Below are 11,548 nucleotides of genomic sequence, written 5' to 3' on the forward strand. Positions count from 1 at the left end.
CACGGGATAATTCTACTTCGTGTCTAGATTTTCTTCTGGCTAGTAGAAAAGGATCGCGCTTGGTCAGACGGTTACAGGAAAATCGTGAAATATTAAAACGACACGATTGATAACATAACATTCTTTTATTCATAGGGTACATGTCTTTGTAATAATAAAGTAAATAATATTATTAAATATATTATAGTTAACATATATAATATCATAAAATAGGCATGGCTCTTAAGTAAATTGTACTATTATTTTTATTGCATTATAAGCAGTGGTACTTTCATTCCCTTGGAAAGCTGATTAGACCTAAGGTTTATTGTCTAGAATTATCTACATTTTCTGTTGGTGGAGAATTAGGATGATACCCTATCCACTTTCTGTATGTTAGATTCATTGTGTCTTCGACCATGTAGTCTATAGGATGTATTATAAATGGTATAGAAACCAGACCAACAATGGTGGAAATCCATCGGTTTTTTAAGGCCACATTGGTACTTTTACGTTGTACATATTGAACAGTAGCACAGATTCTATTAATTGTGAAACCAGGAATTATCACAGATGCAAATGACTGCCACAACAAGGTGTCCGACATAGAAAAGAAAGCATTCTTTGTTGCTGCTGAAGTAGTATCGCTCTGAAACATGATATATCTATAGTGATGTACTTAATCTATCTGGTAACCTTTCCGTGAGTTTTACTTACACTGTATTGTTTGATGCCTTTGTGGACTGTGTCTGCGACAACATACCCACTGGCTACAAGGTAACTTAACCATACAACTGACCTTGGAATTATGGGTCGAAAAGCCTCTCCAACTTCGTTTGTATATCCTAAAAAATTTAATAAATTTTATTTAAAATATGTAAAACAGAACATTAATCTGAAAATAATGAAATTCAAACTGAGCATAATGAATATCCATGTGATAACAACGATTTCTATAGAATCAAAAATATCAATGAAAAATTAAATAACAATGCCTGATAACCTGTTTCCAATTACCCAGATATCTGACATACGTATCACGGTATAAATCCACTTCTTCTTTGGTGTTTTTCATTATAGATTTCTTGTTTTTACAATTAAATGACAACCTCTTACGTATCCGAACAATTGTCGCAGTACATTGGCGTAAGACCGACTACTTTCAACACGTAAACCATGCGAATTGTATTCGTTTTTACCAATCGATTTAAAACGTTATACGTCATTTAAAATAGATAACATTTTTAACAAATGTATGAAATAAAGTCAACAAAAATTTGAAATATATATAATGCGAATTTCGGGTATAGGGAATTTTATACCGTGATTATCCTGTGATGAGTAACTTCACACATGGTAGAGGGATTTAAACTCTTGAAGGGATAGGTTTCTAAAAATCGATGGTATAAATTCTAAAATTAATATTCGATTCAAAGTATAAATTGCAAAAGAACTGTTTTGGAAATTAATTTAAAATAATGTTCAATTAAAAATAAAATTCGAATAAAATTTTATTCATCTTCGACAGATGCAATAGATGAGCGAAGTATAAATCAGAAAAAATTTCTCGTTGAAGATAAATATAATTCAGGAATCGAATTTACATAGACGAATAATTAAAAAATGTCAAAGGTGCGGATTTACGTATATATAAACACTACCATATCAATTTTGTATTGACTTACACAAGTATGGCGTCCAATCCTATTATCTGGTTGGCGTACAACATAACCATACGATGTTCTGTTAACGAAAGAAATCTTATCCCGAACTTTGAAGGGATAGCATGCTCTTCGGGAATTATGACAGGACCGTAACATTCGTAAGTCAAAGTAGTTCGTATATCGTCGTTCAAAATGTTAGATCTCGATTTTATTAGGGAATACCTTAGTCTGCAAATTAACGAAGCAATTTGTTGGTGGTGGTATTACATGAAAGAAATTTCATGGCAATTGCTAATCGCTATTGCCGCGTATCTTTGTGTCTGTATTTGTCTCTATTCAATCTTGAAAAGAGTCAGCCACACAGCGTGGCAGCTTCCAGGTCCGCCTGCAAGAATATTATTAGTCACTGCTCATCCTGACGATGAAGTCATGTTCTTTGGTCCACTGGTATACTGGGTTACAAGATCAAAGGCTAGCCAGATTTACCTCCTTTGTTTTACTAGTGGTATGTTACAAATTCATGTAATTTGAGGATTCACTGTTCAACTAACATGTGGTTTCAAATCTACTTTTAGGTGGAAATAAGAAACGAAAAGAAGAACTATGGGACTGTACAAAAATATTAGGAATTCCAGAAGCTAATGTAACTATAGTGATGTAAGGAATTATTTTGTTTCACTTATTCGCCAGATAACTTGTTGTTCATTTGAATGCAGCTAAATTCTATCCTTCTAATCTTCTATCATAGTTCAATAAATGCATGTATAGGAGTACAGAGTTACCTGATGATCAAAATGTACAATGGCCAACAGAGGTAGTGGCAGAATGTATTTTACAACACGTAGAAAGTTATAAAATCAATGCAGTTGTAACATTCGACAAGCATGGCATAAGTCGACACAAGAACCATATCTCCCTATACTTTGCCATAGCTGCATTATGCATTGAAAAGAAAGTACCATCTTGTTAGTATCATTCATCGTAACGTTTAATTGATATTAAGGAAATACTAAGAAATCTAATTTCTTTTCAGATTGTAAACTATATGTATTAGAATCTGTGAATATAATTAGAAAATATGTACAGCTCCTAGATTTACCAATTAGTTTATTATCTGCTTCCTACTGGTATTTAGTAACATATGATCAAAAAAAAATCATAAAAGTAAGTCTGCAGTTAATTGCAATTATTATTGTTGAAAGGAAATATTTTGAAATAATTTCTTGCATTTATAGAATGCCATGACTGCACACAAGTCACAGTATGTTTGGTTTCGAAAATTGTACATGATATTCTCACGGTACACGTTCATCAATACCTTCCAAGAAGTGAGTGCTCTCGACCTGGAGTTGGATCTCCAGTTTGACGACGATTAACTCGCATGAGTTTACAAGCTTGTACAAATTGTAATTAATTGTACATAATAAAACAAATGAAACTTATCTATTAACGTGTAATAAAAAAACTGTAGGATTTGGAGAATACTTTTGAACCGGTTTTAAAAATATACATGTCGAGTAGAAAGTACTTTTTATTCGACCTTACAGGAATATACAAATGTTTAGACAAAAAAATGTAGCATATAGTTTTCCAAAAATAACAATAAATCGACTTTTTATTATATGTAACTTGCGCATTAATTCTTGTACAATCCTTTTTTGCGAACTTGCATAAATAACATATAATCTCCTTGATATGTACTCATCAGGTGTGCGTAATAGAGTATTATTCATATCTATTTGCTCTAAACAATACTTTTCCGTTGAGCAAGTACTATATACGTTTTTCCAGTTTGAATCGCATAAATTTGGCACAATTCTGTTTTATGCAATTTGAATTAATTTTCTATTGGGTTTTTTGTTATTTTATAATGTAAAGTTTGTTCTCTTTGAGTAGTTGTACAATGGCAGTAAATTTATAATACTTAATCATTTATACTGGAAGAAAATATAATTACAGCAAATTAATGTCTCATGAATTTTTCAACATAAGCACAATAAATAACAAATTAAAATGAAAACGTTAATGCAATAAAAAAAAAAATAATTTCCTTTTACTTTTTCCTCCAGTATAATTGAAACACTTGAACAACAATGTACAATTAATGTAGTTTTCTTACTTCGCTTTACAAAGGTACAAAAAAGCTGCACTTTTTATTTAAACAAAAAATCTATATGAATGATATCAACAATACTTAATATATAGTCTAGGTTGATAAACAGTCTTATATAATTTAAAGACGTTAGTCATATTGTAGTTACCATATCAAACTACATAGTGCACAACAGATATTTGTGTGTCAATGATGTCAATGACAAACATAGATATATTTTTTTATATAACGAATAATTTAGAAAGTATATATACTCTGTGCGTCATATTCTTTGTTCATCTTTGAACACGAAAATTATGGAATGTCGTCGTGGTGTCTTACTCTCTCTCTATATATTAACAATAATCGAATTACTCAACACTAGAATAGATGAAACCTTATATGCTTTCTAAAGGCGATTTGTATCTTTAAGACGAAGTAAATGCGTACAAGACAGTCGCAAAAAATGGACGGCATGATATGTTCCCGCAAGATCCTCGATCGGTAAACTACTGCGACAATAATCAATTAGTAGAATACTGAGTTAGGTACAAAGAGAAGAATAACACCAAAATGTTTTGGGTTTTTATAGACAAGAGATCTTCGATATCCCATGGGTAGGATTGCTGAATTTATAAAGGATTCATGGCGAAGATCTCGCGGGCCGTATCCTAGAATCTATCTTTGCCGCGATGCGAGCTCAAAGTTCCCATACCCGGTTGAGGAGAATCTGTATCTACTGGATCTTGCAGGTATTGAAGTTCTTGTAATTCTTGAAATTTTTCATGATCACGAATATGCGCGTAGTTGGCAGATAGGCACATTAAATAGTGTATGAGACTCAACACGACTAACATGGCAGCCACTGTTGCCAAGATAAACATAACCTCTGCTTTTTCAACGAAATCTTTACAAAATAGTTTCACTTCTTGTGGTCCACATACCTTCATGTCCTCAACTATTGTATTATTTGGAAATATAAAACCTGCATAAAATAAAATATATGCAATGTTTAGAGTTGCTTTGTTTGAATAGTTAACCTAGATTGGATAAAATTCGTGTGTACGCTACGCGAAAAGCTTACCAAATTGGGTGAAATCGATACATTGATCGAAAGACTGAACCCGAGGATTGCTGCATAATCCCCAGAATATAGTGAAAATCCAAGTAATTATAACCAGAAATGCAAATATCAGAAGCCACCCGAATTGTAGAATGTATGTGATTGTCATAAACTGAAAAATACAATACATATATTTTCTGTTCCATTATTTTTACAGAATTGAGGTATATCATTGTACAGATACATACAACAGCACAGGAAATACGTCCGCCAACTCGGGACCTCCATGCACGATATACTTTGTGTCTTGTAGCTCCAGTTGCAAGACAACCAACGCATAGTATCATAAAACCTAAAGCTGCCATGCTAGCACCAATTGTTGCAAAAGTCAACTGTACTGCTTCCAGCCATCCAAGCCGTAAATGAAACACCTTAAAATATAGAATTACCAATGAAAATAATAAGTGTATCATAGACATATGGTACTTCTATTAAAATTACAATATTATACCTGGTCCATCATCAAAGAACCTAGCGTAACACCTCTATACATTGTGCCACAAAATATGCCCACTCCTAAGCAACACATAATTGTTGCAATAAGAGTTGCATATGGCACTCTAGCCATGCAATCGTTACACAGATTCCCTGTAAGATTACAAATTTGTATATAGAAAAAAGATCCTATGATTCTTCTATGTTTAACAAACGAGTCTTGCAAAAGCCATATTATGTGTAATTCGATACTGCTGACAAGTTTCATGAATTTTGTTCAGAAACATGGATATTTGCATGAAAAAACTTACTGCAAGAACGATTCTCATACTCAAGTCCATGAAGACTTTTTTCGGAAAATCTATCTATACTAATATTACTGTCAAACTTTCTACGCAATGGTAAACTGTCAATTCTATCTGTATCTCTCATGTCTAATCAATAGCTTCGACAACCTGTTTGAATGAGGTGTAAATTGATGACTGAAACGGTGAATGAGTAATCTTCGCGTATATGCTATAGATAAGATTATAGTAACGTACGGTACGCGGTCGTCGAACGGTTACTAAGAAACTGATTATTCCGTCTTCGAGAAAAAGGCCTCCTCCTTTTACATAAGATCTCCTCTTTCGCGAAACGAAAGAATCCGTTAAAATCGATTTACTCACCCATGTTTCCAGCTTGTTGTTCGAGGTTAGGCTCGCTAAGAGTGGGCACTGCCCGTCGTTAATTCCGAGATTATGATACTAGAATTCTCCCAATTACTGCAGCAATTGAATGTTGTTCCGCTGTATTAGTGAATGACATCCCACATGCTTCTCGTAATTACACATCGACACGTCACACACTTGTTTATACAGTGCCCGCGAGTCCTTCGGTTACACTGATTCCGTTAACTGCATGTGAAAAATCTTTTCTAATATTTTTTAATGTTGCACGTAGACAATTTAGAAGAACAAAACAAAAGAACACCGAGACAACATAACGAACGCGGTACTTCAAACTAGAACAATGATTGCCTAGGAATTTCGTTTATTTCTCGATGACCCTTTAAAATGAGTCAATATGGCGACAAACAGTCAACAGTGGTGTATTATACTGTAGAAAAAAGACATCTGTTTAGAATCATGATCGAAGGAGATTCCCATAATCATTAATTCAAAAGTAGATTGCTGTTATTCGTAATAGATCGCTTATCAAAATCCTGATAGAGTAGTAAAAATACTTCTTAGATTATGTGTAGGGTGTAAGTATTAGGCGCTACCAAGATTGATACTGTTAACTATTTGTGAAAAATGTTTTGAAATAATTTGAAATCATTCAATTAAACAGTTAGGATCAAAAATAAAATAAATTTAGAAATCATCGTTTATATTTTCGTTTATATTATCTTATCATGATAGGTAATACCGATCGCGTAAAATATCATTGGTTTGGAGCGACCTCTTCGTTTAAGGTCGGTGATTCCTCGTACTACTACTCCACTCAACCAAATCGGTAAAGTAGAAAATAGAGAATTTAAATAAAAACTTGAATAAAATATAATTTCTCTATTCGTTATTCAAAGGATTGGAATAACCCTTGTTTTATTTGATAAATAATGAATGTTAAGCTAGTTAAAATCACGTTCAATTCTGTGGATTATTTTCGTTTCCGTATTAATAACTTTCAGCATATCTGATCATGTTTATAAACACCTCGTGTTTAGATTCGAATTTCAAAATCTGTAAAGCATTTAACGTTCTTTTGACTTACAAGAGTGTGTCGTTCTATGTGCTGGTTGATTTGCGTTACAAAATTTATTTTCCATCTATGACCTCTTTGAACTCTCTGCCGGAGATTCGTCGCGACGATTTTAATAGTTCAGCGTCAACGATACGGTTGTTTTTCATCGGGAAATGAGATAAGAGGAATCCTGCCAGCATTATCAATCGTGTTACCACACACGTAGGTACGTACACGAACGATGAAACGTTCCTCGGCGTGATAACACACAGATATAAACGGCGGATAACGTTTGCCGGTGCACGCGAGTGTTCTTTGCGTGTGCAGTGCACAAGCATCTTTGCATCACAGGAAACAGAGTTTTCCTAATGAGTCTACGGTCGATGAATTTCAAATGAGGTTGGCGTTATTCAGTCACCGATCTTCCGTTCACAATGCAATTGTGATGCAACAACGATAAACTTAATAACAAAGTGTCCCAATGCGTGTTTTCCAATTTTATTATCAACTCGTGAAGACCTTTGGTATTTAGCGCACGCGATAACTTGACAACCACGGCGACAGAAATGTAAATAATTCTACTAGAAAAAACCGCTCTTTTTATCGATTTTTCTTATCGCGTTAATCATCTTTGTCGTCGTTCTTAATCGAGTCTCCGGGAACGCTCTATTATCCTAATTAGAATTAGATGGATGCGTGCGCGCAAGTTCGTTCTCCACCCGAGCGATGGAATTGAAAAAATTAACACAGCCGATCGACCAGTTCCGAAGATCTAGATCTATTCGACAAAAAATCACAGGAATTTTTATATGTAGAAACGAAACTCCGCCAAGGAAAGACACAGCGGGATTTCCCCTACCTTCTAGTCTAATTGGCCAAGATTTTTCAACAACATCCGTTCGGAAAAACAACATTCCTCGCGGATCAACCTAATGCGAAGTATACCAATTATGTCGGATAAATAGTTGACTTTTCCATAATCCAGCGAGAAAAAAAATGATCGATTTATTGCACGATTATCGCGTCAATCGATTCTCCTACGCATTTTTTAGCGACTATAGAATACCGATGCGATAGTGCTTCGTTTATGCGTTATCGGTTGTACGACGCTAGAGAGAGGTGCTTCCTCGTATTAGAGATAATCACCCCTCGAGAGATACGGTAATTCTTCGATGAAAGTCGCATACTTAAATTGATCGAAGACTCTTAACGAGTCTACTTCAGGGATCAAAACCAGAAAATTCGGCCAAGATTAGAACGAATTTACAGGTCTGCATGAGAATTAGTAGACGAAGGCTTTTGGCGCCCAAGAATTCCAAAATCCAAAATGGCCTAGGGTTAGATAATGTACAGTTGTTGTTACCTGCAACGATAAAACATTTGCGACCCTGATTGCCGGCATAATGCAGCTTCTCGCGGCAATTGAAATGAAAAAGTGACCCAGATGTTACTTTCGCTCGCGCTCTATCTGTTGATATCGCGGCGATCACGGCCGTTGGTTTCTTCAAAAGATATTGGGTTAATACATTTCATCAACGATGACCTTAATCGGGACGGTTTTGCAACGACCGTCCTCCTGCATTTAGACGCTTCGCGTTGAAACGATCTCCGAGAGAATTCATTCCGACGTACTCTGTGCAGAGTCTGCATCCTGGTTCGGGTCATCTATAAATACGCGTAATCAGCGGCGTCGGCGAGAACTTAGTCTACACCGCTGTCTTCTTCCTTGTCGAAAACAAACTTTCTCTATTCTGCTGGAAAAAAAACGGAGTACTTTCAATTGTACCGTGTTTGAACTCATTTTTGTCGGGAAAGCTTCGTCGATTCATTAATAATACTCCCACAAAAATGTAAGTTTCAGTTAACGATCGCTCGGAGCCCAACCGACTTTTGTTTGCTCGACTGGCAATCGAGCGAATCGATGGACGGCTCCCGATGATGAAAGATAAACAGTCCTAGACATCGAGGAATTACTGTAATTATTTCTTTCGAAAACAAAACGTTCGCAACTCGTGCTTGTTTTTGTTAATTTGCTCGTATAATGATATAGGTTCAAATCACGATAAGAATTCAGTTACACTCATTTCAGAAAAGCATACATCAGAAACTTGGCGCCTTCCATGATAAATATCTTCGATTCTTTATACGGAAAAGATTATTCGAGCTGTAATTAGAAAAATAAACGATAGTTAACGTTTCGTTTTCGCGACAGCGGAAATTAATCGATTAATTAAGTTGACGCGACATCGCATTCCGCGTACCCGGAGATGGTCGGCAGTCTTTCGCCGTTTGTCATTCCCTGTTAAGCGGAAGACGAGGACGGAATAATATTTGTGCTCGTCGACCTGGACAAGCGTTCACCCATCGAGAGGAAGAGAGAAGTTTTTCCGTCTCCCGAAACCGCAGTTCCAAGAAATGTACGAAATATTGTTATGCGAGCTGCAAGGAAGGTCTTCCGACAGCCATGGCACTGTTTTCACTAGGAAGCACGCTGCTCTGAATTAATATCGTTTGACATTGTTCCTGCCAATAAAGACGAACTGTAGGAAACGCAATTACGACGACCTTCCGCAATGCCCGGGAAACCTCGACCGTCGATCCTTCCATTCGCTGGTGGGTTCAATCGTCGCGGCGATGAATGGTCGGTGAACACGCTGTTTGTCGAGCGGCGACCGTGACGATCTTTGCAGTCGAGTTGCTATACAATGCGCACTATGAAAACATTCTTACCGAGTAACAAGTAATACGTGAACAGTTCTATTGTTATCGTCGGACAGAGCTCTTCTTACAGCTATCTACAGATATAAGCGAGTGGTTTTCCGTAGAAATATTAATAACTAATTTGCAATAAAAGTAGTTACATCTCGAAGTACGTAGGAATAGGTATACGTTGGTGTACTTGCAATCCAAAGGTCGTCTTCGTGTGAAAACGGATATGACACCTTTTCTGTCGAAAAACACTTTATCTTTATACTCGATTATACGATGTTGGTTATGTCATAAACCCACTGTTTGCACCTGTCAGGAACTGTAAAAAATCGTCCGTACGATAACTATGAGACTCTTTGTACACGATTCGCAACGACTCCGCAAAAGCGTATGCAAAGTATCGTTTTGATAAGAAGTTTTCCACAGTCGAATCTACAGCAACCGGACGATTGTTTCGCTTCGAATGAATTACGTTGCCCCTTATCAGTTTTCAACATCCAAGCGATTTTGTCGGAGGATGAGACTCCGAGACGACGGAGTCCAAGGTACGCTAATTCGTAATCTCTCAATTTACCGCTCTAGCAGGTGGTACAGCAAATTCGTGGTAATTTTGATCTCCTGCAGCTTTGGTCTCTGCTGCTCCAAAGGGGCACGACGTCGACGACGACGACGGGAACATGATATGAAAATTCGTTGGAACGAGACGCGAGCATTTCTACGCACGTGTCTAGGTCACTGATAAGCTGTAATCGACGCCGTTGACGTTTTAGCGCTGAATGACGTATTGCTATGTATTTTCGTTCCGAAAAGCAGGAAAGCCTCGACGTTGCACAGTCCAAGAATTGACTCCGGTTACGCGAATGAGTAAAACATAAACAACATTTAATGAAACAATAACAACGAAGGCCCTATATTTACCGTGGGTTCTGTTTTTCGTACGTATGATATAAAAATAAACGATTCTGACGTCTTAGCCTAATCAACAACAAGCTAAGTAACATCATTAACAAATTTGTTTTCTCTTTCGGGCACGGTAATGGATACAGTTTGCTAAAAGCAAAGCTTTTATCTTACATATGTATCTCAACATGATTTCATTATCGGGATAATTTTTCGTCAAAACAGGCGGACATTGTAGCGATAACGATCTACCAATAACGAAGATAAAATTGTCCAGCGTGTCCACGGTTCGACCTTCTTTCGTTGCGGAAAGCTCGCGCATGGTAAAATAACGTTGCACGTGTTCGTCACGAAAACGGCACGCTAATTGGCCTCCTTGCCACGAACCGAAATTAAGAAAGATTACCGGTGTCGCCGCGACTCGCGTTTCCTGCGCTTTTGAGCAGTCTGAATCGCTGACGAGCGGATGCCCCGAAACGAATTTCAGTCCAAGGCCGGGGTCTCGTTTAGCATCGCAAAGGATTTTCAAAATTAACCAAGAAACCTCCCATCGATCCTCCTTTTTCTTCTGTCCAGTTGGAAACAGATCCTGCTCGAGGATGCAAGAGGTCTGTGGGGGTTGGTGTGAGCAGAAATAATTGTTCAAACACTCGGTAAAGTATTATTCCAAAGAATTCAGCCACGTGCTCGTAACTTCCTATCGTACATTCCAATCATCTCACCTGTAGCTTTGATACATACATCCGCTCACCTTGCGCTCTGTTTACGCGTATCTGTGATCACACTAATTAAGACCATTAGTCAAGGCGTCAACTTCGACGTTTAACTTTGTTACCTAAAATAAGTGGATATTGTTCGTTTGTCGTTGTTATTCTTAGATGTGAGGGAATTAAAAATAAATTAGGGATCTCTGTTTTGGGG

At 36.8% G+C, this 11,548-nt stretch overlaps 3 protein-coding genes across 5 annotated transcripts; 1 reads left to right on the forward strand and 2 right to left on the reverse strand.

The window, feature by feature from the left end:
- Nucleotides 1–111: 111 nt before the first annotated feature.
- Nucleotides 112–1,300, reverse strand: LOC128887526 (mitochondrial fission process protein 1). The gene is made up of 3 exons (XM_054143535.1): nucleotides 997–1,300; nucleotides 697–824; nucleotides 112–628 (listed from the first exon to the last, which is right to left on the reverse strand). The coding sequence occupies exons 1-3, from the start codon at nucleotides 1,052–1,054 to the stop codon at nucleotides 305–307; spliced, it is 510 nt and encodes a 169-aa protein (XP_053999510.1). The 5' UTR covers nucleotides 1,055–1,300; the 3' UTR covers nucleotides 112–304.
- Nucleotides 1,301–1,673: 373 nt separating this feature from the next.
- LOC128887516 (N-acetylglucosaminyl-phosphatidylinositol de-N-acetylase) lies at nucleotides 1,674–3,271 on the forward strand. Of its 2 annotated transcripts, XM_054143509.1 has the most exons (6): nucleotides 1,674–1,801; nucleotides 1,859–2,148; nucleotides 2,219–2,300; nucleotides 2,412–2,608; nucleotides 2,677–2,807; nucleotides 2,879–3,271. In XM_054143509.1, the coding sequence occupies exons 2-6, from the start codon at nucleotides 1,911–1,913 to the stop codon at nucleotides 3,017–3,019; spliced, it is 789 nt and encodes a 262-aa protein (XP_053999484.1). In that variant the 5' UTR covers nucleotides 1,674–1,801; nucleotides 1,859–1,910; the 3' UTR covers nucleotides 3,020–3,271. The 2 variants fall into 2 exon arrangements, with proteins under 2 accessions (XP_053999484.1, XP_053999483.1); XM_054143508.1 differs by having other exon boundaries at nucleotides 1,674–2,148.
- Nucleotides 3,157–6,556, reverse strand: LOC128887514 (neuronal membrane glycoprotein M6-a). 2 transcript variants are annotated; one of them, XM_054143506.1, is made up of 5 exons: nucleotides 5,962–6,556; nucleotides 5,310–5,446; nucleotides 5,047–5,229; nucleotides 4,820–4,970; nucleotides 3,157–4,720 (listed from the first exon to the last, which is right to left on the reverse strand). In XM_054143506.1, exons 1-5 carry the CDS (start codon nucleotides 5,963–5,965, stop codon nucleotides 4,407–4,409), a joined length of 789 nt encoding a protein of 262 aa, XP_053999481.1. In that variant the 5' UTR covers nucleotides 5,966–6,556; the 3' UTR covers nucleotides 3,157–4,406. The 2 variants fall into 2 exon arrangements, with proteins under 2 accessions (XP_053999481.1, XP_053999480.1); XM_054143505.1 differs by lacking the exon at nucleotides 5,962–6,556 and adding an exon at nucleotides 5,605–5,936.
- Nucleotides 6,557–11,548: the final 4,992 nt, after the last annotated feature.

Source organism: Hylaeus anthracinus, unplaced genomic scaffold (assembly GCF_026225885.1).
Source record: "Hylaeus anthracinus isolate JK02 unplaced genomic scaffold, UHH_iyHylAnth1.0_haploid 11989, whole genome shotgun sequence".
Taxonomy (NCBI): Eukaryota; Metazoa; Arthropoda; class Insecta; order Hymenoptera; family Colletidae; genus Hylaeus; species Hylaeus anthracinus.

Bases quoted from the DNA above. Each gene is read 5' to 3' on its own strand.
- LOC128887526 (XM_054143535.1), bottom strand. From the start codon at position 1,054: ATGAAAAACACCAAAGAAGAAGTGGATTTATACCGTGATACGTATGTC. The intron at 825-996 runs GTAATTGGAAAC...TAAATTTTTTAG, and splicing joins TACGTATGTCAGATATCTGG to GATATACAAACGAAGTTGGA. The intron at 629-696 runs GTAAGTAAAACT...ATCATGTTTCAG, and splicing joins AAGGCATCAAACAATACAGT to AGCGATACTACTTCAGCAGC.
- LOC128887516 (XM_054143508.1), top strand. From the start codon at position 1,836: ATGTTAGATCTCGATTTTATTAGGGAATACCTTAGTCTGCAAATTAAC. The intron at 2,149-2,218 runs GTATGTTACAAA...ATCTACTTTTAG, and splicing joins CCTCCTTTGTTTTACTAGTG to GTGGAAATAAGAAACGAAAA. The intron at 2,609-2,676 runs GTTAGTATCATT...ATTTCTTTTCAG, and splicing joins TGAAAAGAAAGTACCATCTT to ATTGTAAACTATATGTATTA.
- LOC128887514 (XM_054143505.1), bottom strand. From the start codon at position 5,725: ATGAGAGATACAGATAGAATTGACAGTTTACCATTGCGTAGAAAGTTT. The intron at 5,447-5,604 runs GTAAGTTTTTTC...GTAATCTTACAG, and splicing joins GTATGAGAATCGTTCTTGCA to GGAATCTGTGTAACGATTGC. The intron at 5,230-5,309 runs GTATAATATTGT...CTATATTTTAAG, and splicing joins GTTCTTTGATGATGGACCAG to GTGTTTCATTTACGGCTTGG.